The following is a 21,736-nucleotide window of genomic DNA, read 5'->3' on the forward strand; positions in this document are numbered from 1 at the left end:
TACTAGTGCCTACTTGACTTCAATTTTATCTCACCACAAAGCCTGTAGACTGTTAGAGGACCTGGGAATAGTTTAAGGCACCCCAAGCATAAAGCAAACAGCAAGTCAAGTATTTTAAATAATGAGGCAGATATTCAGACATTATTCCTCTTACAGATCCTTACATTCCAGGGACCATCATCCAGTCATGGAATCCTAAGCAAGAGTCATTTATGTTTCCCTCCTTGCACAAGACGTGCTACATCTAGTTGTTTCACCATAGTGAGACAGCAGCATCAGGCCTACCAACAATCCTGGATGTTCATCTTCTCTTAGCATGCGCTGCAGCATCACTGCATACCAATGTCGGAGGGCTGATTGCTGGAGCAGCACACAGGACAATGCTATTTATTGCCTCTAGCCCAGCACCACTCTGGTTGTTGGGTGCCTCTTCTCTCCTGTGGTCCTGAAGGCGTATGAAGTTTTTTTTCTTTTTTGTTTTTCTTTTTTACTTTTGAAGTTTAGTTTATTTGCATAAGTTAATTAAAACCATTGCATACCAATAAAATGACCAAGACAGATACTTAAATCTACAATTGCATTTAAAAGCCAAGTCATCTGGGATCTGTTTAAAGGTTTGGTTTGAAACAATACATTTGATTCTAGCCTTAAAATTGCGTGTAGATGGTATTGCACCGTCTCATCACCCGTGAACACATCCCCCGTTGGAGATCCGTTGACACTCTGTGACTTGTCTCTGCCCCTTTATCCGCAAGCACTTGGCTATTAGTCCCTTTAACTGTTAAAGTGTGTGTGCTTTGTGCAGTTTGTGCTTTGTACAGTAGAAAGGTCTGTAGCTAGCGTGTATAGATGATTAAAGGAGCGGCACATTGTAATGCATAGCAATAGGGAAAAGTACTAGTGCCATTTAAAGTCTTTAAGGGCGTACGTAAATGAAATGCAATTGAGGTGTCCCCTTGCTGATGTTCTTAGCTCTGGAATGGGTACCGATCTTGTGAAGTTGCTCTAGGCTCCTGCCCCGAGCTCGCTTTTATGATACTGAATGACCTAAGATGGTCAATGCTGTGGAGAGGTTTGTTTATCTCCCTGTATCTTTGTAGTAAAGTCCGAAATCAGATTCTGGGTTTTGTAGGGGCATTGAGAGGATCCAGGATCAGGATTAAGAGCATCGCTACGTCTTTGTACAAATCTTCCACAACGGGCCAAGGTGGAGGCATGTGTGTGTGAAAAGCCTTTAGCCAAAGCCTCTAAGCAAGTGCGTGCTCCATTTCTCAGTAATAGTTCCCTGAGTAAAGTTCTTCTTTCATGGGCTATGGTGGGGCAGCAGCACAAAAGGTGCAACCATGGTTCCCATTTGTAGTTACAGCTCCTCCGTTTATCTGGTTAGCCCAGGCTCGGTTGAAGTCCGGTATTTGTAAAGCCAGCATTCGCATGCACATGATCTCTCTCCGAGTTTTGCAGTACAGGGAAGCAGAAATATAAGGCTGGGGTTTGGATACCAGATACGAAGAGTTTAACGAGGCCAAGATGGAGGTTGATTTTAATGAAGCCTGATCTTGCTGAAATTAAGCCAGTTGCACTCGTCTGTTTATAGTCTTTTTCTAAGTTGTGTAGGAAATGGAGGTTAGTGCTAGTGTTGATGGATTTAGCTCTGTGGTTGCTGGAGCTCACTTAAGCTGCTTGTTCCATGGGGAGCCAGTTTTGTTAAAAAATATATTTAAGACAGGCCTTTAGGAAATTTTCCAGAGCCTTTCAGATACAGATGTAATATTTAAGAAAATCAGCCTCGGTGTTAAGAGCTTGCTTTACCAGCCCAAATTCCAGTCTGAGTAGGTATTTCGGTAATCTGAAGTCTTTTTTGTAGCCCACACACTGAGCCTGCTCCAGAATTTCAGAGAAGGCTCCGGGAAAAGCTTGATGCCCATATTTGCGCATTGGGATGAGGGATGCTTGAATGACTTTCTTTATTCCTTCTGCAGATGGGTAGTTTAGGTTGTTATTAAGCCTAATTAAGCCATAAGTGATTGCAGTTGATTTCTTTCTCAGAGCATTTTTAAGAGCGGATGGTTGAGAGTAATACTTGAACCACACCCCCAGATATTTATATTTGGGGGCCGATGTGTTGGTTGTGGGGCCCATAGTGCATGAGATTTGTTTTTTATTTTTATAACGGCCGACTACAAGTATTTTCGTCTTGTGTGGATTGATGGTAATAGAATTTGTGATGTTGTATTCCTGTAGTCCGATCATTGCTCGTTGGATCCCCCCTTTGGTGTGGTCCATAATGACTACATTGTCTGTGTTTTGAGAAATGTGAAGGGGTCTGTGGCCTGGATGGGCTGGAGCAAGACAACTGGGGGTGAGGCTGTTCCCAAGTCAGCTGTGTATAGATTGAAAAGTAAGGGTGCCAGCACGCAGCCTTGTTTCAAACCCTCAGTTGCGATCTACCCAGTTCACATACAACTGTCTCCAATCCCTTAATGTCCACAGGGCTAAGCTGCAACATCATCTCCCTTCTTAGCCATCATGCAACAGGGCAGGAAGGACTCACCACACCTGCTTCAGGTACAGCTACTCACTTGCACAGGGCACCATCGAGGACACAAGCATTTACCTATTTTCAGTGAAAGACACAAGAGACCCCCCTCACCAATGCCAATGTCTCCGATTAAATACAAATTCTGTGGATTTGAATCACTTATTGATTGAGGGTATTTACAAATTTAGGTTGGGGGTGCATGGAAGATAAATTCCCAATTTGCATGAGCAGCTCATGAAGGAAGAGATTCATATTAAATCCATTTCACACTATCATTGCATCGCGTTGTCACATTATAAAGCATAACAAGACCAAACTTTTAGTAGTCTTGACTAAAGAAAATGACCTGGTGACCATGATTTGAAAGGTGGGCTTGAAAAAGAATGGATGCATTCATTTGGAAACTTGTACTGTGTGTGATTTGCTTTACGTTAGATTTCGTTTCTCCTTGGAATGTATTACGGGGATGGTATAATATGAAAGCACGTTTGACCAGCTGCAAGGCTTTCCTTAGCAATATGCCAATTAGATGTTACTCTAGATTGCAAGCAGACATTGATGCTAAGGATGGATTAGATCCTCTAGACCCAATCCTGTGGACATCATTCATTCAGTGTTCTACCTTATGAAAAGTCCACCCTCATGCACATTGGTGGGTGATACTGAAATGATCCACAACAGTCCAAATAAAGCTGGCAGTTGTTTCAAAGATCTTTAATATAAGATCTATAGAGTTCATTAAGATAGAAAACTGTGAGCCATGACAGGCAGCAGCCTGGGGTATTAGCAATATAGGATAACATTTGTCTCCAGGAATTAATTTCACTAAATAGATGGCACAGAACAAAACTGTCCTCCTTATACAACAACCCTGGAGATGCGAGTGTGTTGCCTTCATGCACTGCTTCTCCAGAGTGAGAAATCTAGGAGGCAAGTGGAAGTACATTAGGCCTAGACTACAGAACACTAAGAGGTCTGCAGAAAGCAGAGGGAGCACGTACACACACAGTATTGCCTGCTTTCTATAACAAAGGCTTAATATCCCTTTATACTCCAGAAACCTTATACTTTGTAGTACTGTCCCCTGATTTCAGTTTTAGATGGTCGACCACCCTGCTAAGCTCAGGCAGGCAAGTAGAATGAAGTTTGGCACCCTTTCTGCCCAGCATGTTTTCTTGTAAGGTTGACTCAAACTGTTAGATTGACTGCTCCATGGCTGGTATACAGAGGTTGTTTTGGACAAGTGGGATAAATTGAACCCTGAAGAGCCAATTTCTTTGAACCATATAGTTAATGTGCCAACATGAGGACTGCCCCACCTGCAGTAAAATGCTAATACAGTAACACTGTGTAACTGATGCAGTTTATGGTTTAACACATTTCCATCTGGTGTTAACAAGGCATCTGAGTGCAGTAATTTCATGGTCTGATCCTGCTTGAAATGGTGCATCCAAAAATAACTCAGTAATGGGTCCAATTTCTTCTTAATAAATCAAGAAACATTCTTGTGAGGAAGAGCACCATTTTGAAAAGTGCCATTTTAGCATATTAACATGAAGGTATAATGAGGTTTAACTAAGAATTAAGCATTGAAAGAAAAGTTTTCTCAATTAGCCACGTCAGATTCATGTTGCTAGTCCAGCCTATTCACTTTGGCACTACTGGAATTTCTTACCTTTTCCAAGCCTGTGGAATCGTCGTTGATGTCATCGGGAAGCATTACAATCATGCTGAGTTCTTTATCTTCATAAGGCAGCTCAATGATCCTAGTCTGTAGTTCTCCGATATAAGTCATAGGATATTTTCCCTTTCTAAACATCATTTGGACTGGCTTTGTTTCATTCTGGAGATAAAAAAAAAAGACAAAAACAATACATTTGAAGCATGAAATTAATCATGAATATCTTTAAATGACAATAGCATTACCGTATTTTCCGGCGTATAAGACGACCCGGCGTATAAGACAACCCCCTACTTTGCCAGAAAAATTTTAGGTTTTGTGCTATACTCGCCGTATAAGACGACCCCCCACTTCCAGCGCAGCATAGCCATTCCGAGTATGTACCGGTATTTTGAACTTACCGTATTAGTCTAGTCCTCCTCCCTGTGGGTGAGCAGTAAGGCTTTATCAGTGGGCAGTGGGTACCTATAAGCGTTTATTTTACAAACTCAAAGACTGAACGCAAACAAATTGGTTGTAGAAACAATCTTGCTTTACTCGGAATATTTTTATTTAAAACCATATCAAAAACTGTCACTTCTGAATATACCGGTACGGTACGGCAAACATAAATTACGTAGTGCATGAAACAGTGCAAGTGCATTAAACGTTCCATAACTTCCCATAAATCCAAGCGATTTCTACAGGATTTATAACGTTCCCTTTAAAAGCCTTCAAAATCCTCCTCTTCGTCATCTGATCTCATAAGTAAGTCAATGAGATCTTGTGGTACATCTGTAAGGCAGTCATCGTATGGATCTTGTACCAATTCCGTATCAGATGATGTGGTCTCTTCTTCGGCATCCTCTTCACCTTCCCACAGATAGTCGTCCTCCATACCATCTAATGAATTTGATATGCCACACTTCTTGAAAGACTTTATTACAGTCTCTGCATCGATGTCGTTCCAGGCCTTTATAACAAAGGAGCACAAAACATCCAACTGTGGAGCACGCATGTTTCCTCCTTTTGTGAATGTTTTTTCACCGCTAACCATCCACTCATTCCACTGTTCTCGGATGCGATCTTTAAATGGCTTGTTTAGGCACACATCCAGTGGCTGCACCAACGATGTCAGTCCTCCAGGTATAACTGCATCATCCGTTTTTAGTCTTGCCAGCCTTTGCTTGGTGCTGGGAGTTAAATGAGCCCTGAACATATCCCACACCAGTAGACTACGCCTTTGTAGAAGTCCACCTGGTCGCCTGCTCCATACGTTATCAAGCCATAGCTTTACCCCTTCTTCATCCATCCATCCTTTCTCATTCACATGCACAAAACAACCAACAGGAAACTTGAGTTTCGGCATTGTTTTTCTTTTAAAAATAACCATTGGTCTCAGTTTGCCACCATCAGCTGTGCATGCAAGTACCACAGTGAAACTGGACTTCTCATGTCCTGTTGTTTTTATTAAAATTGTCTTTTCGCCTTTTTGATGGACAGTTTTGTTGGCAATCATATCAAAATTCATCGGAGTTTCATCCATGTTTCCGATGCTACTTAGCGCATACACATGTTCATTGCGCAGCCTAATAACGTAGCGATGGAAGCTATGCATTTTGGCATCAAGATCCGCAGGTAATTTCTGGGCAATTTTTGTCTTTTGCCGCAATACCAGATTATGCCTTCCCAAGAATCTGGTACACCAGGACACAGTGGCCTTAAATCTGTGGCTGAGATCGGGATTAGATTTGGCCCACTGAAGTGCAACCAATCGGATTTTATTTCGGGTCACGACATACCCGCTTTGCCGATGCTCGGCCACCATGTCTGCTACATGCTTTTCCAGTTCTGGCCAATGTGGGGTGCCTCTTCTTAGTGCACACTTGCCCCTTGGCATACTCCGCAATGCTTGCTCATTTGCTCTCCAGGCCCGAACCATCTTTTCTGTCACTCCATATTGTCTAGCAGCAGCACAGTTATTATGTTCCGTGGCAAAAGCCACAACTTTGAGTTTGTAGCTGGCTTCATATTTCCTTCTTGCCACTGCTGGAGCCTTGCTGAGTTCTAGACTGCCAGCCATTTGCTCTGGATGCGCTGCTGGAGCCTTGCCGGGTTCTTCGCTGTCTGCCATTTGCACGGAATGTGCTGCTGGAGCCTTGCCGGGTTCTTGACTGTCAGCCATTTGCACTCGATGTACGGTACTGGTGCTGTACAGTATGAACAGGTGCAGAGACTGTCTTCAACACCACACGTACGGTACGGCAAATACGCTATCTGGTCACGAGACTGCCTTTCCTCTTCGCAACAACCAGCCAATCACGGCAAGTGCTCTACTGCCTTCGGGAACATTCGGGAACATTGTACAGTCCCCTTTCTATGCCACGCCCATGCCAAGGGGAGAGGTGCGCGTGCCAAAACGTGCCAAACGTGTCAACACACTGGGCGCTGCCATCTTCGGCGCTGGCTGCCCATTACCATGTACCGTGTTTCGGACGTCCTGCTGCCTCGTCCTGCTGCCTCGTCTGCCTGGGGATGTGCAAGCGGTTGGAGGCGCGTGTACAGCGGCAGCGGCAGTCGAGGTAAGACTCATGGCACCATTTGCTCGCTTGTGAAGCGGTTTGACACCTTCGAGTGAAGTCCTCGCTATGACAAAAACACGCTCGCTTTCGATACTTGCACAATTCATGGGGCGGGGCCTGGGTGTGGACGTTGCCAGGGTCGGTGGCTGTATTTTTGGACGTTGCCAGGGTCGGTGGCTGTATTTTTTAACATAAGGTGTGTTGTTTCTTGTTATTTCGTATTGTGAAGCGGTCTGACACCTTCGAGTGAAGTCCACGCTATGAAAAAGCGCATGAAAAAATACCATAAAATTTTGTACCCGGCGTATAAGACGACCCCCGACTTTCCAGAAAATTTTAAGGGGTTAAAAGGTCGTCTTATACGCCGGAAAATACGGTAATTATAATTTTAGAATGCTGAAACTGCTAGGGAGAATTCATTAGCTGTTTAGTTGCATTTCTTTACCAGACAATCTGTCCATACATACTCTCTACCTCAGAGGTGGGTTCATGCTGTCTCTCTACATGTATTAGGAAACTCTTGGGGCTTTGCTGTCATAGGCAAGCGACATATACGTGCACAGTGGGGTGATGGCTGCGCGTGTATTACTGGTTTCCAGATACGGCCTGAGTTTTAGCTGTGGCATCAGCACTAAACAATCTATTTCATCCGGTTCACATCGCAGCTCTTCAATTTCTTTATCACTAAAACTGAGGTGACGTCTTCTAAACCGAGACAAGTAATGTAACTACCCCAAAAATGATAATCTTTTGGGCCCTCACAGACAGGATTTGCCGACAGAAAACAATATAGCATCACCAATTTGTGCAGGTTCATGTCTAAGACTGCTTCATTCCCAGTCTTGCAGCATGAGCACACCAAGATTGAGAGCCAGTGAAAGCACTTGGAAGCAAATGCGGGCTGACCGACACGTCCCCGCAGAGGACCCTCATAAGAGGGCGGCCCCCTTAGTGCCACAGGATGGCACACTGGGCAGCCCAGTGTTCCGCGACCCCTGTTTGGGTCCCCCTCGTCACTTCCAGCCGGGTTGGGGAGCGGGGAGAGGTATAAATTCCTCCCCCACCCACCTGGCGGCCTCTTAGTCCCCTCAGCCTGTCGCTGTTTCGGACGTGTCCCTGCGAGCTGCTACTTGTCGCAGTGAGTGCGAATATCCCCCCCTTTTGGCGAACGGCTGCAGCTGGTCCCCCCTCAGTCCCTTTCAGGGGCAGTTCACTAGGCAGGGGAGGTTTAGCATCCATGGCCTAGGCAAGTCGGCCATGTCGGCAGGCACTGGGCGGGACCCGGGTGCGCCGCGGGCGAGAGGGCCAGTATGTGCTGCCAGGCTACCACTTCAGAGCGGCGTGGGGGCACGAGTGCTTATCGCGGGGTGGGGGTATAGCGCAACAGGCGCTGTGCGGTCCCTCCACCCTGGTAGCATTTACCAGACAGGGCCCTTGCTGCCTGCGTCCAGGGGGCCCGGAGCACTATCCAGTGCGATGCTGCCTCCACCGCCCTTTGCACAGTCATGCCAGCCGTGATTTTCCGGGGTCGTCGGCCTGGGCAAGGCTTGGCTGCTGCGTGGGGGAGGGCATCTGCGTGGTTTCCCCATCTGTTGCTCCACTCCTGAGCCTGGGGAGGCTTCAGGGTCGCAACCCATGTGGGCATGTCTGCCAGGAGGCTGAGCATGTCTTAGGTGCTGGTTCAGTCTGTTAGGCCTCCTTAAAATAGCGGCACCCCAGATGAAGCACCACTTAGTGTGGCGCGACCTGATACCCGACCCGATTTGGCCCTGGTGGTTTCTGGTGCGTGGCCCTGGTGGGCCTGTTGGCTGCTGGCCCGCCTGCTTTGGCATGGGGGCTACGTTCGCTCGGCGGGGCAGGGGGGGACCAAGCCATACCAGTTGGGCGCCTCCTCCTCCGTTCAGCCTGCTTGGTTTACGGGGGCTCGCCCATGTCCCTGGACACTAAGCGAAAAGGCAGCAATTGCCAGGGCGGGGGGCGAACATGGGAGGGGTCAGATAGGCCGACTTACTGTGGGGGCATTCCCATCGGGAGGAGGGCCGGTTTCACGGCGCCTTTTTAGTTCGTCACAAGTGCCCGCGTGGGCATGCGGTGAGGTACGGGCAGTGTGCAGGCTTCTCCTGCTGTGCCTGGTGTCGCTTGGGCACCGTCCTGCGGGGACCAGTTGGGAGGACGGGCCGCTCAAGCTCCGTAGTCGCTAGATGTTAGGCCCAGTACCCCTGTACCAGATAGCTCCACCCCCTACCAGCCACTTTCGAGACGGACCCTTTCGCGCCAGGGGGCTGCTTAAAACATTGGGCTGGCATAACATGGGTTGAGGCCTTGCCCGGTCCCCGGGTTGGGCCTGCCTATGCCCCGGCTACATGGTGCGCTCCGGGATGACGCCATAAGGTGGGGTCTGCCCGAATAGTTATGTAAAGAAAAAAAATCGACATAGGGTCTAGACTCCTTGCCAGCAAGGCTGAGTCAAAATTGAACTGAGCTAACACAACAGGTGCCAGTACTGGGTTTAACTTATTAAATAATCCAAAGAGCTGTTATGAATTAAACCTGACAGTCTATAGTAGCACTTATTTTAAATTTATTTCAAAAACTTTTTGGGAAATTTTTCTGTCTTTAAGCAAAACTTTTTTGGTGCATACCAAAGATATATACAAAATATACAACAACATACACAGTATATACAAAAAAATGTTTTCAACGCGACAGTTATTATATAAATCACACTGACCACTCTCATTCCTCATACATACCATTTATATACAAAAAAAAATTAGAAAAAGAAACATTTACAGAATAATATTAAACAACAAATACCACTGAGGTAAAGGTCCGTGTCAAAATTATGTACAGTTGTGTGTTAAATAAGTCCTAAATTAAATGCCAGCAAACGTCACCAAAGTCACTTAATCAGGACTGATTGCAATCTATTTTTGTCTTATTTACAATCTTTTATATGACACTGGACCAACAAGGTCGACGCGTTTCGAACCCCCTTAGTGCTGGGGTTCTCCTCAGGACCAGACACGATTTCTTAATAATCCTGTATCTAGGAACAAATTCCGGTGTGAATCTTGCGTCTTTATGGGGCTTCGTTAACCTAATGTAGAGATTGTTTTTGCTGGACCAAGGCGGCTATGGTCGGGTTTTGTCCGTACGAAGCGCCGGAACTTGTGTCAACAATTGCTTAACACGTAGTGCGTCATCACTGGGGCCGTATGCGTGCTGCCTGATTAGTTTTGTAGGCAGCAGGCCCACCTCGAGCTGGCACCAAATTAGTATTTATGGGCCCTCAGAGTGGGCCAGTTCCCATGACCGCTGGTATGTCGAGTCGAGTGGGCACATCGGCTAGCGTAAGTCGCAATACGGCTCGGCCGGGACTAGACTCTTGAGGAGGCGTGCGTCGTTGAGGGCACGCGGCTGCGGCTATATCACCAAAGGCGCGCTGTTCAGGTCACCGCAATTGAGGGAGACCGAGTTCTGCAGCCAGCTGAGCGGAGGGTGTTATATACTGCTTTCTTCGGCAGCGTGCAACCAGTTGCTTGCAGTACCGGTCGCGAGGTTCCTCCTGGGCATGGAGGTGTTTATGTGGACCACAACACTACACTACACTACACCAGTCTAGTTGCTGGCCACCCCGATGTGAGACTACGTTGCCTCAGCCGGAGGTTTAATGGCCATATGGTGCCTGTGTGCGTGTTGTCAGCTGACTAACTTGTCACCAGGAGCTGAAGAGATCCATGGCAATTGTTTTGCTGGGGACTCCAGTCTTTCCTGTTGGGCCTGGGACCACAGGGAAAGAGTGGGCCTCAAGTCCACACCGATGCTCCACATCCTGTTTATTGCTGGCACCATGAAACGTGCCTTGTGTAGCTATAGGCTGAATAAGGCGATATGTGTTTTAATTAATTTTGTCGATAATTGTCTCGAGTCTGATGGCCTAGGGATAGAGCGCAGACTCTCACTCTCAAGGAAGGGTTCTATTCCCAGTGTTTCTCTATCCTCGTTCAAAGCGGTAGGAAATGGTATTGACTGAGGTTTCAAAAATGTGTTTTATAGGTAAGGTGTTGTACTGCAGTCTGATTCACCAATGCACAATCGTTTCACCCTCCGCTTTCACCGAAGCCCTGAGTGGAGGGGGAGCTGGCTTTGTCGGCACTGTTTGGAGGAGGGGCCCGGGCAGTCCTGCGACGCCACAAGGAGGAGATTATGTTAGGCAATTAGATGGCCATTTCTGTCCCCCACAGCATACTCTGTGTCAGTGTGTCCCAGCGTCTCAGAGTACAGCGCCCAACAGGGGCAGTCTCACACGTGGATCCCGGCAGCCTTGCATGGAGCCATCAAGGAGAGCCGCATGAGTGAGTATAAGACAATGAACAGGGCAGACAGCGAGCGCCACCCATCCCAGGCCCCCCTTCTGGGCCACATGATTTTGTGAGGGGCAGAACAGTCAAACACCGGGTTGGGCTGTGTCCTGGTGGACATACCATAACACTGGTGTGCTGGTTAAATATCACCAATTTGATCTCGTAGCCATTATGCAAATGCAGAATTGTAGGGGGCTAACAGTGCTTGACTGCGTGTGACTCAGTGTGACTCGGTGTTCTGTTGGTGGAATGGTGATTTCGAGGAACACAGGGGGATTTAATGTTTCAAGCATCCCTCCTCCCCCGCCAAGCATAGCCTAGTGGTGGCGCATGCCCCCACTCGTAACGCGTTTCCGGTGTTGTAGTGTGAGAGGCTGGCGGCCGCTCATGTTCTGAGCAGGGCCCGCTTTTAACCCAGAGCTCCTCTGAGCCGTATACTGTTCCCAGTGAGTGGGAGCGTAGGGCAAGAGAGTTTAAGGGTGCTAAAGCACCTGCCAGGGCCCCTCGATGGCCGCATCGGATTCATTATAATTGTGACCCATGTGGGAGGTTTCGCGCGGAATGCGCACCGGGGGTCGCGCGGAACGGGGGCAATTTTGCAGCAGTGCCTGCAGTAGGTTTTTCTGACCCCGAGTGCCACTTCCAAGCGAAGGGGGCACTTAAGCGAGCCGTAATATGGTCTTGCTAGTGCGTTCATGGGGCAAGTCGGGGGCACGGCCGAACAAGTGAGTGACATGGACCGTCGTGTGCATGAGTTGGGTATGGGTATATCAGGCCTTGCCGCATACGAGGAGCGGGGGGCTCACCTGGTGCGGAGGCACAGTTGGCGGTTAGCTTTGCGTTTGGCTTCGTTATTAAAGGTCCCGGGCATTAAGATGCCCTGCTTAACTAATGGCTGTATTTCATGCTCCTTGCCACTGTATACCTGATTTTGTTTACGGGCTAATGTGGACAGGTTACCCTGCTCCTCACCCCATCATCCCAGAGAGCTGCGTGTTTCAGTCCCTCAGGGCCCCATATGCTCCCGCCAGCTCTGTGTCGGAAACTCCGGTCTTATCCATTCCAAGTCAGAAGGAAAGCTTGTACGATAGGTAATGCCATTGGTGAGTGTAACCCACCTTTACTAGTATGCTCCTCCGCAGTTATCACTCAGTGCTAGGCTCAATACCGCCTCTCGGAACCAGAGGACGTGGGATTTGGGTGAGCCTGCAAGCGTTCGGTGAGGGCGGCGAGGTCGCGTTGCTTCACCCGCTGGTTGTTTCATTGGAGCAACCTGCTTTCACACAGTTCCCAGTTCCAATGGTCAGCACGCTGGAGCTCCCCAACTCGAGTGCAGCCGGATTTTGCTAGCAACAAAGTGTCATTCAATCTTTTAAATGTCATGCATAGTTGCACCGAAATGACACAAGAACAAGTTTTATCCTTGACAGGGGCCGTGAGGAACATGAACTGTTTGGACTGTGCCATTTGTTCTCAAAAAATGTCAATTGCTTTTGAACAACGGAGGCCCCATCCACTGAGGGAGGGGCAGGTGCACCGATATCTGTAGCACATTGGAAAATCCCATGATGGGACTACTCCCTTGGCACAGGCTGATCAGTTCAGACTGGTGGAATTTTGATATGCTTACACGATGCCCACAGTTATTGCTTAATATCCTTAGGCAATGACCAAACAGCAACAAAGTCAATTTCCTGTCTGGCTCCTAGGTGACAGAACATGTAACCACAGGGGTAGAATGCTAGAGGACTTGTCGGGTCCTCATGTTGGGGTACATTGGAGGACTTCTCCGAAGTGATCTTCAGATCAGTATAAGTGACATACAATTGTTTTGCACACAGCAGGGGAAGGGGCCCTTACATTTTCTCCCCGTATAGTTGGTCTTGGGGTACGCACTTGTCACTCTTTTGGGGTGCAGCTTGTTGTTAGCACCATGGGCCAGTGAGTGGCGTGCTCAATAGGAGTCTAAGCAGGCGCGCGCAGGTTCCCTCCTCAGCGCAAGGTGTGTACATCGCGCAAGGCTTGGAGTTTGCAGGCACCCATCTCCTGTACATTTGGTGCCAGGCTGTTCAGGATGAATATGTAGGTTTGTTAACTCTGCTTAATCCGAGCTACCTCAGTCTCATTATCTTTCCAGGCACTTTGACTCCCAAAGTATTGTATATTTGACTGTCTCTCACATGCACACTTAAAGCTCGGGAATAGGTCTCCAAAAGCAGCCTTAAAAACTTTGGTCTTCTTAGAGTCTCTGATTGGTCAGTTGGGCATAATTACTGTCAGTTTTCTCCCTTATCGTTATGGTGACTGCTAGCAACCCGTAGGTATCAGAGCGCTTTACATACTCCTGTAAAAGAACAGGCAGAAAGGCATTGCCAAGGAGCAGCAATCTACGAGCAATACTCCCCGGTATTGTACAGGCTGGGGCCTGTGTTTGATCTCGCAGTCTCAAATTCAGATCTCGGCAGGCACAGTCAGCCATTTGCTCCTGTGGTTGATAAAGGAGTACCAGTAAGTTAGGTTTCGATACACACAGGTAAGCTGGTTTGGCTGTAAGTTTACAGCAAATGCTTCGGGGGTATGGGTCCATATTGGCCAGGCATGATGCCAGTTAAAGGTTCCAATCCAAGGCAATGGAAGCCCCACGGTTCAGGCTTGAAACAGGAGGACAAGGGGTGGCTTTATAGTTTTTCAGCATGCATGTGGCACGTTTATTAATAGAGCAGGTACACCTATTGGTGACTTTAGGAAATGGGGGATCACATGACCAGGTTTTGTCCTTCCTTACTGCCGTTTGATAGCCGGGGGGGGGGGGGGGGGGGGGGGGGAAGAGTGCAATTTTACACTTCCCCCGGTGTGTTTGCCAGGTGGCCCTTCAGGGTGAGGGTTTCTTTATTCCATTTAGATGACAGTAGATTGTTGGAGGGGTCCCCAGGCCCGGGGGTATCATACCACACCACTATCACTACAGGATGAAAGGCAACCATTCCTTTAGATTCCCTCACATAAATTGGTACTCTGTCAAAGTAGTGGACAAAGTTACACCCGAGATGCCAGGCAACAATGCCATATGGGGCCTTTGTAGTCTTGGGCAAATAACCAGAAGCATCAAATAGTTACTCTGTTCGGTGGACTAGAAGGGATGTTGTCTAAGCAGGTCTCACTCTAGCCTTATACGCATTAGGGACAATATTAGGGACATGCCTTAAAAAGTAGACCCTGTGTTACAGGGATCAGATGCTAGGGAAATAGCTTGGTCGACTGGCAGAGGCAAGTGATTTGTGCAGGGGCTTGCTAAGCCTGTGGCCAGACAGTGGGCTGGTACAACTAATGTGATAACATTAGGGTTGCAAGCATGCACCAAGAGATGGATTCTCTAGACCAGACAAGACAGACAATTACACCTGTGCTAGAACCAGGGAGCTAGGCAGTGGTGGTAGCTGCCAGCTAAATTGTGGGTTGAGATGCAACAACCTGAGGGGAACGTGGGGTCAAAGCATAAGTTGGCTACATTGATTGAAGCATTGTTTTGGCGTTCCGACTGCCAAAAATGGGACATGTGTTGCGTTCACGTGGTACGCCCCCATTTTAACGGCAAGTACACTGGGATGCCCGTGCCTATGTCACATATCCCATGGCACGATAGTCACCGAAGGGGGGGGGGGGGAATTGCCGTCGATATGCCTTGCCAGGACAGGGATAGCCACTCATTAGCTGGAGCCTGTAAAGGAGATAACTGTTAGAACGTAGTCGGGGTGCTGGGCCCAATACCCCTCACTAATTCCGTGGGGCATCAGGCTGTAAGGGATTTTTGAGGGACAGGCAAGGTCATTATAGGGCTGAAGTACGTGACACAGCTTTGAGGTGACAAAGAGGGGTCCCAGCAGATCCTAAAGGACTATAGCGAAACATGTGACACACAATCCTGTAGTTCGACACCATTTCTGGTGTAAGTATCAAGGGCCACAGGTGGATAGCAGGGTACGGGCATCTGTGACAAGTGAAGGTTCAGCAAGCAGGGTAGGCTGTGTAGGTTGACACTTCACGAATGGTGCAGTGTCTAATGACGGACACCATACACTTATTCCCTCTAACCTGTTGTGTCACTGTTGCTATGTGCACCAGAGATAATGTGAATAGAACTATGAAATTGTCTTGTCAATGTGGCAAAGTATGCACCAGAGAAGAAGACCACAATGACCACACGGTGCAAATTAGCAACCAGTGGGGGACAGGTAATCTCAGTGGTCTGAAATCACCCCTGGCTCCAGTGGCTTGGAGCTCGGCAGGGGAAGCGATGGAGCCTGCGCGCAGGAAGTTCTTCTTTGCTATGCGTAAATTCACAGAGCAGAGGAGACTTGGCTTCATTAGACTTGGATGAGACACGCCTAATTCACAGGGTGTTTTGAGAACGAGGGGGTACATCTGCCCAGTATAAGCATGGCCCGTTTCTTGCAGGATAGGGGAGAGGCTCTAGAAATAGCAGGATGTAGTAGGAATGCCGGCCTTGGTGGGGGGCCCTGGCTGCGACGGTCGCCACACGCAGGGCTGTGGCGGAGTTACAGGACGATCCAGAGGCGGGAAGGTACTCAGGGGTACCCTCTTCAGGAGCACAAAGGGTGCCGAGGCCTAATATCCCCAGGAAGTCTGTGGGGTGGACCCTGGGGTGCGAAGGCGCCCCGCTATCCTATGGGCGGTTGGAAACCTGTACAACCGGAGGTCGCTTGAACGCTCTGCCCCTCGTAAGGCGGGGGGGGGGGGGGGGATTGGGGGCGTGAGCAAGAGGGTGGACCAATGGTTCACCAGAAGTGGGAGTGGCTATCCCCTCACCACAACCACTAAGCAACGATTGGCTATGGCCACGAAGCAAGTTGGCCCATCAGGTGGTAGGCCGCGAGGGGCAGCTTGCCTTTGGATCGCCTGTAAGATAACCCACCATGTTGGCATATGTGTATGCTAATAAACCTGCAGCGATTTTCTCCAACAAAAAGTTGTCTTGTCTGCTTATTTATGCTACATGTATGTTTCTGCGGGAGGGCTGGTGAGCGAGCCGATATTGGCACTAGGGGCTAAGCGATGTAAGAGCATCAGTGGAGTGCGGTTTATTGAGGAGCCGCGCAATACACCCATACCTGCCTCCTCACATGGTGCCACTGTGTGACACAATCAGCTCCTATCATACAGTCTCTCTCGGTGAGGAGCCGATATCACATTGTGGCAGGGAAAACGAGCTGAAAACCACCATAAACAGTGCATTTCCAGCTTGTTTTTGGAGGCTATGAACTGCAGACGTCCATTTAGCGGTGTGAAAACACCCCAGGACATCAGCACAAGCCTCAGCAAGCTTTTGTTTTTTTTGTAAGGAGGGGGCTTGTGGGTGGGGTTCAAAGTGCCTCGTAGGTACCTCTCAGCACGAGGCCCCACTCCTTCCAAGGCCCCACCCTCCTCCTCACACAGTGAGATTGTACAACCAGTTGGCAGGTATGCACACCAGTGCTCGTCACTGGCGGCCTACGGAGGACTTATCGCACAACTGTGCAAATGTCTGCCCTGCTGAAGAAAAACGCAAAATTGAGGTTGAAAACCATAGGGGCAGATGTATATCTCAGTCTTAGTTTTGTGGACTTTTTGGACCACTGCCATACCTGCCAACTTAAAGAACAATCTCACAGTCTTGGGAAGAGGTAGGGTCTTATGCTAAGAAGTACCTACGAGGCACCTTCAAACCCCACCCTGCCGCAAAGATCAACTTTAAAAAATAAAAGCTTGCTGAGGCGGAGGTTGATGTGCTAGGCCTAGGGTGTTTTCTCACCCCCACCCCCAATAGACATCACAGTTCGAAGGCTAAGAAAATGAGATGGAAATCCACTATTTACAGTGGTTTCCAGCTGTTTTCCCTACCACTTGTGATATCAGCTCCTCACCGGGATACCATGTGAAGGGAGTCGCTATTGTGTGCCACAGAGTGGCACCGTGTGAGTTAGCAGGTATGCACTGAACAGACACCCAGGAAAGACATTTGCGCTTCATTCAGGTTGTATTCACGATGAAGGTGACTGGCAGCAGTTCCAACAAGCTAATAAAGTAAACAAACAACGGCCATCAGAACAGGTATCCTTAAAACAGCTGTGCACAGTGTCCGACGACACAAGTTGATGGTTAACCAAAAGCCTTTGAGGGCCCAGTCAGGTGAGAAGCACTCCAGGTGACACACAGCTGAAAAGTGGATGTTCTGGAATAAGAAGGGACATGCGCCCTTCGCAATGCCTTCATCTGAGTTTCCAGACTTAATGAGTGTGGGCACGCTGCAACTACCAACACTGTTGTTCACAGGTGGCGTGGCACTCGGATGAACGTGGATGGCGAATTGAAAGCACAGTTGCCAACTATATTGGACTAAAAGAGGTACGATGTTCTGTTTTTTCAAATTGCTAATTAGCATAATTATGGCGGAAATTATATCTCATGATTATTTTCACTGTAACATTGGTGTAAATTATAACTCGACACTCAGGAAGGAGTTGTCCTAGCCAGACACATGATGCAGAGGGCAGTCACTGATAACAATTGTTCCGGCTCACAGCAGTTTCAGCAAGATTAGGCAAAGCTGAAAGGTGTGGGGGAACTTTTAATGGTCATTGCAAGCATGACACAAATATAGGAAAATCTGCCATTTCCTTAACGTGTCGGACATGTACGCTATTACAATTCTACATTTAAAAAATAAACAATTGTAATAAAATGGTATGGATGCTTCCTAGCGGGCCGGTGTACTTAGAAATAGGTACTAAGATTATTTTCAGTTTCAAAGCACATCACAGTGACACTATTACTGGTGCAAAGAAATGGCACAATTGGCTTAGATTTACTGTAACCTGAAGATATAGTTTAAACAAAGACAAAAAAAAATACAATAATAATGCAAATAGAGATAGAATTTCTACCGGACTGTGTGTGCAGGAGGCAAAGCCGTTTGAAATATAAGTGAGGCTGGGTACAGCTCCTCCCAGTCATCTTGCCAGAAAGGCCATGCTGTCATTTAGGTTACTGTCTGGAAGCAACACACAAAACTCCAACAGCGGAGCCATTTTACCGTCTCGTGACCCAGGACACTTGCAGAAGGCACAAATGGTTACGACATAAAACCACTAACTTTCTAAAAGTGACATTTTCAGAATTGGGACTTAAGATCCGACTATATCGCCAAAGAGGATTTTAAATTACAATTAATTTGCGTGCAAAAGTATACTTTTACGTACTCCCAATCTAAATTTATCACTTATTAAATGTAACGAGGTAACTCCGTGTTTTTCAATGGAAGAGATAGCCATTGCATTAGTGAAAAAATAATTTAGGAGATTTTCCCTGCCAGGACATTTATAACTGAAGCACACATATCCTACTTTTTTAATACAATGCACCATGCCCTATGTGTGGTTAGAGTCTACCTTAGGGGTGATTACAAGTTTTAAAAATGAAGGTTTAGGCCTGGCAAAAGGTTTATTTTGCTAGGTCGAAATACAAGTTTAAAACTATACTACAGGCTGCAGTGACAGGCCTGAGGCATGTTTAATAGGCTACTTTAGTGGGTGGCACAATGACTGTTGCGGGTCCACTAGTAGCATTTAACCTACAGGTACTCGGTACATATAGGACCATTTACCATGGACTTACAACTAAACTGAATGTGCCAATTAGGTGTATGCCGATTTACCATGTTAATAGGAGAGAGCACAAGCTCTTTTGGCCCGATTAGCAGTGGTTAAGTGCACAGAGTCCTAAAGCAAAAAAGAAAAGTCAGCAAAACAGGGAGTAGTGAAGGTAAAATGTTAGAGGAGTACAACGCCAGGAATTTCAGGTCTAACACCAAGGACTGCCAGCACCAGTATTTTGCCATGGGCGCCTCCATTAGACAAGAATTACTTTCACTATGCCACGGCATATGGCAGACTATCAAGCATAATACCCCTTTCTCACTCACGCTCATTTAGTCTAACTAACTTGTAATCACTCATTCACTGTCACTTACTTTTACACTCAATCTTATGCTCACTCCCTAATTCTCACTCTCACATGCTCACTAATTCAAATTCACTGTGACTCAATCACACTTTCTCACTCATATTTGCACTTAATCTTACTCTCACTACCACTCTCACTACCTCTTTCTCACTCTCACACACATTGATTCGCACAATCTCTAACACTCCCTCACATTAACTAATTCTCACAAAAAGGCACGCTTACTCTCATCTCGCCCATTCTCTCTCGTACTTACTGGCACTCAATATCTCACATTATTACTCACTATTTGTCACCAACTCTCACTATCACTTAACGCACATGCTTACACATACATTCATATATACACACACACACACTCTCTCTCTCATACATAAATACTCTCACAAGCAAACCTGTGCACATCAAACATTTGAAAGCATTGTTTTTACTTACTTCTACTGCCAGGAAAGGTCCCATTACAGCTAATTGTGCTATATTTTTATTACACTAATAGTGAATATGTTATTCACTATTAGTGAAATAAAAATAATGGACGATAACTGGAGATTGGAGTCCCAACTGACACTCAAATGGACAAGATGCCGGTGTTCCTGGCACTCAGTTCGCCACCTTGGTCGCTCCCGAATTGATGTCCATCATGAGATAGACAAGATGGTCATCCAATTAGGAGTAATGGGATGAGCCAAACTCCATTCTATGTATTGTACTGTAAACAATAGGTCTTTGACATCATAAAGCAGAAGTTTCTATAGAAAGCTGAATCGGTTTGTAGGCAAGTCCTACAATGGGATCTGTAGAAAACAGAAAAAACTGGATGGGTTCTGTAGAAAGCTGAAACTGACTGTAGGAGAAACCTACATTTGGGCCCTTTCACATTACCAAATTTACAAGTTATTGATTTTAATTTTATTTTGCATTCACACCTCTGGTCTCTATATACAATTGGATGCCAAGGGCCACCAGTTTAATTCAGCTAAAAATATGAAGAGTGAATGATGGGATGGAGGGTAAGGATGAGGTGGTCAAGGCGATGGTTGAACTAGCATGATCATGGGTTTCTTTCTTAGACCCAAATTAAGAGTTGCCTGTAAAATTGATTATTATTTTCCCCACTCCACAATTAACATTAGTTGGGGTCCTGATACTTCTTATGGTGAGGAATGTATAAGGAGTACAATTTTTTAGGGAATAACATGACTAAATAGAGGTTTACCCACAGATTACCACATGACTTCCCCATGTCTTTCACATGGAGATTGCCTACATTTGTAAATTGTAATCTATGCAAGAAAGACACACAGTTCTAATTCTGACAAGCCTGGTAAGTATGGTTACTAGACCCTTTGGAATTTCCATGCCACTTGTCAGGAGGGCCAAAGTTATAGGCCAATCTCATAGTATTCAATTAGCATTTTGAGCGAATTCAGCTTTCTAAGGATTCAGATATACGCCACTGACTGCATCTTGAAGTTAGAATCTAAAAATATACAAACTCATTTTTCTGGTGGGATTTCTCCTTACAAAGGCACCTGATCACTTTAAGATATGGGTACATCAGGAGGGAAGGGGTCAAAACAAGTTCACCTACTGATAAAACAGATGTGGAAGACCCAGGCAATGAGCAGGCAAGTATAGTAAATTGGATTATTATTTGGCGTGGGTGGCTACTCGCCTCAAGGAACAATCACAACCAGGGTGAACCCTTAAAGTCACTAATTAAAGTGCTTAACCACCTGGTAGCTACACCACAGAGCAGACAGGCGTAACATAGGCTGAGGAGTAAAGTATGTATGTAGTACCAAAAAAGCAATAAAGTCAAAATACACGTGCAGCTGGTGTTACAGAGGCCTTGTAGGTCTTCTGCCTTGTATACCTCTTAACAAATGTGTGACTAAAGAGGGTACCACTTCCTAAACAGACCATGAAGCTTCAGTTCCCAGAAATTAGGAAACCACACCCTGCATTGTTGTTAAGATAGGAATTCCCTTTAAGACAACTGTTCACTTTGCACTTCCTCTAATATGGGTAAGAAGTAGAGACACGGATCCCACTTGCCCTGACAAATGACCCTGGCCGATATCAACAGAAACATGTTGACCTAATATGGATGAATTGGTCATCATACCTATCATCCCTTTCTATTTTTAGCAAAGACTAAGGTACCGACTAATAAAGGTATACTCCTGGGTCTACTTGAAGGTATTGTTCGCTGTTCCACATTCCTTCCTGTCCAGTGTACTTTTATTAAGAACTCCTTCCTAATGAAGTTGAATCTGCCCTGGTTCTATCATCTTTCCATGGTGAGATCAGGTTGTCGCGAATGGAGCATGCCAAAAAATCAATGGGTGAGGCTTCCTGTTTCAATCTAGTTGGCACTCTGTGGTTGAGTATATCGCTTTTGTGATCGCCTTAAGGGCCATCACTTACCATAGATCTGCAGGGTGCATAGTTAGGCCTTACAGTGATTGCCATCAAATTCTTTTTGTGGTTTTTATAAAGTCCAATTGCAAAACAATACAAATCCCAAACTGAATTAGAAAAATAGATTAAAATGTAATCATCAAAA

At 46.7% G+C, this 21,736-nt stretch overlaps 1 protein-coding gene across 6 annotated transcripts in view; it reads right to left on the bottom strand.

The window, feature by feature from the left end:
- LOC147722554 (serpin B6-like) overlaps positions 1–21,736 on the bottom strand; it is a 252,653-nt gene that overhangs the window by 43,598 nt on the left and 187,319 nt on the right. For all 6 annotated transcript variants that reach the window (XM_086965083.1, XM_086965082.1, XM_086965081.1 and 3 more), the window contains one exon: positions 4,215–4,382. In XM_086965083.1, the coding sequence (XP_086821209.1) occupies positions 4,215–4,382 (168 nt within the window). The remainder of the gene's footprint in view (positions 1–4,214; positions 4,383–21,736) is intronic.

This window comes from Lissotriton vulgaris, chromosome 4_1 (genome assembly GCF_964263255.1).
Source record: "Lissotriton vulgaris chromosome 4_1, aLisVul1.2, whole genome shotgun sequence".
NCBI lineage: Eukaryota > Metazoa > Chordata > Amphibia > Caudata > Salamandridae > Lissotriton > Lissotriton vulgaris.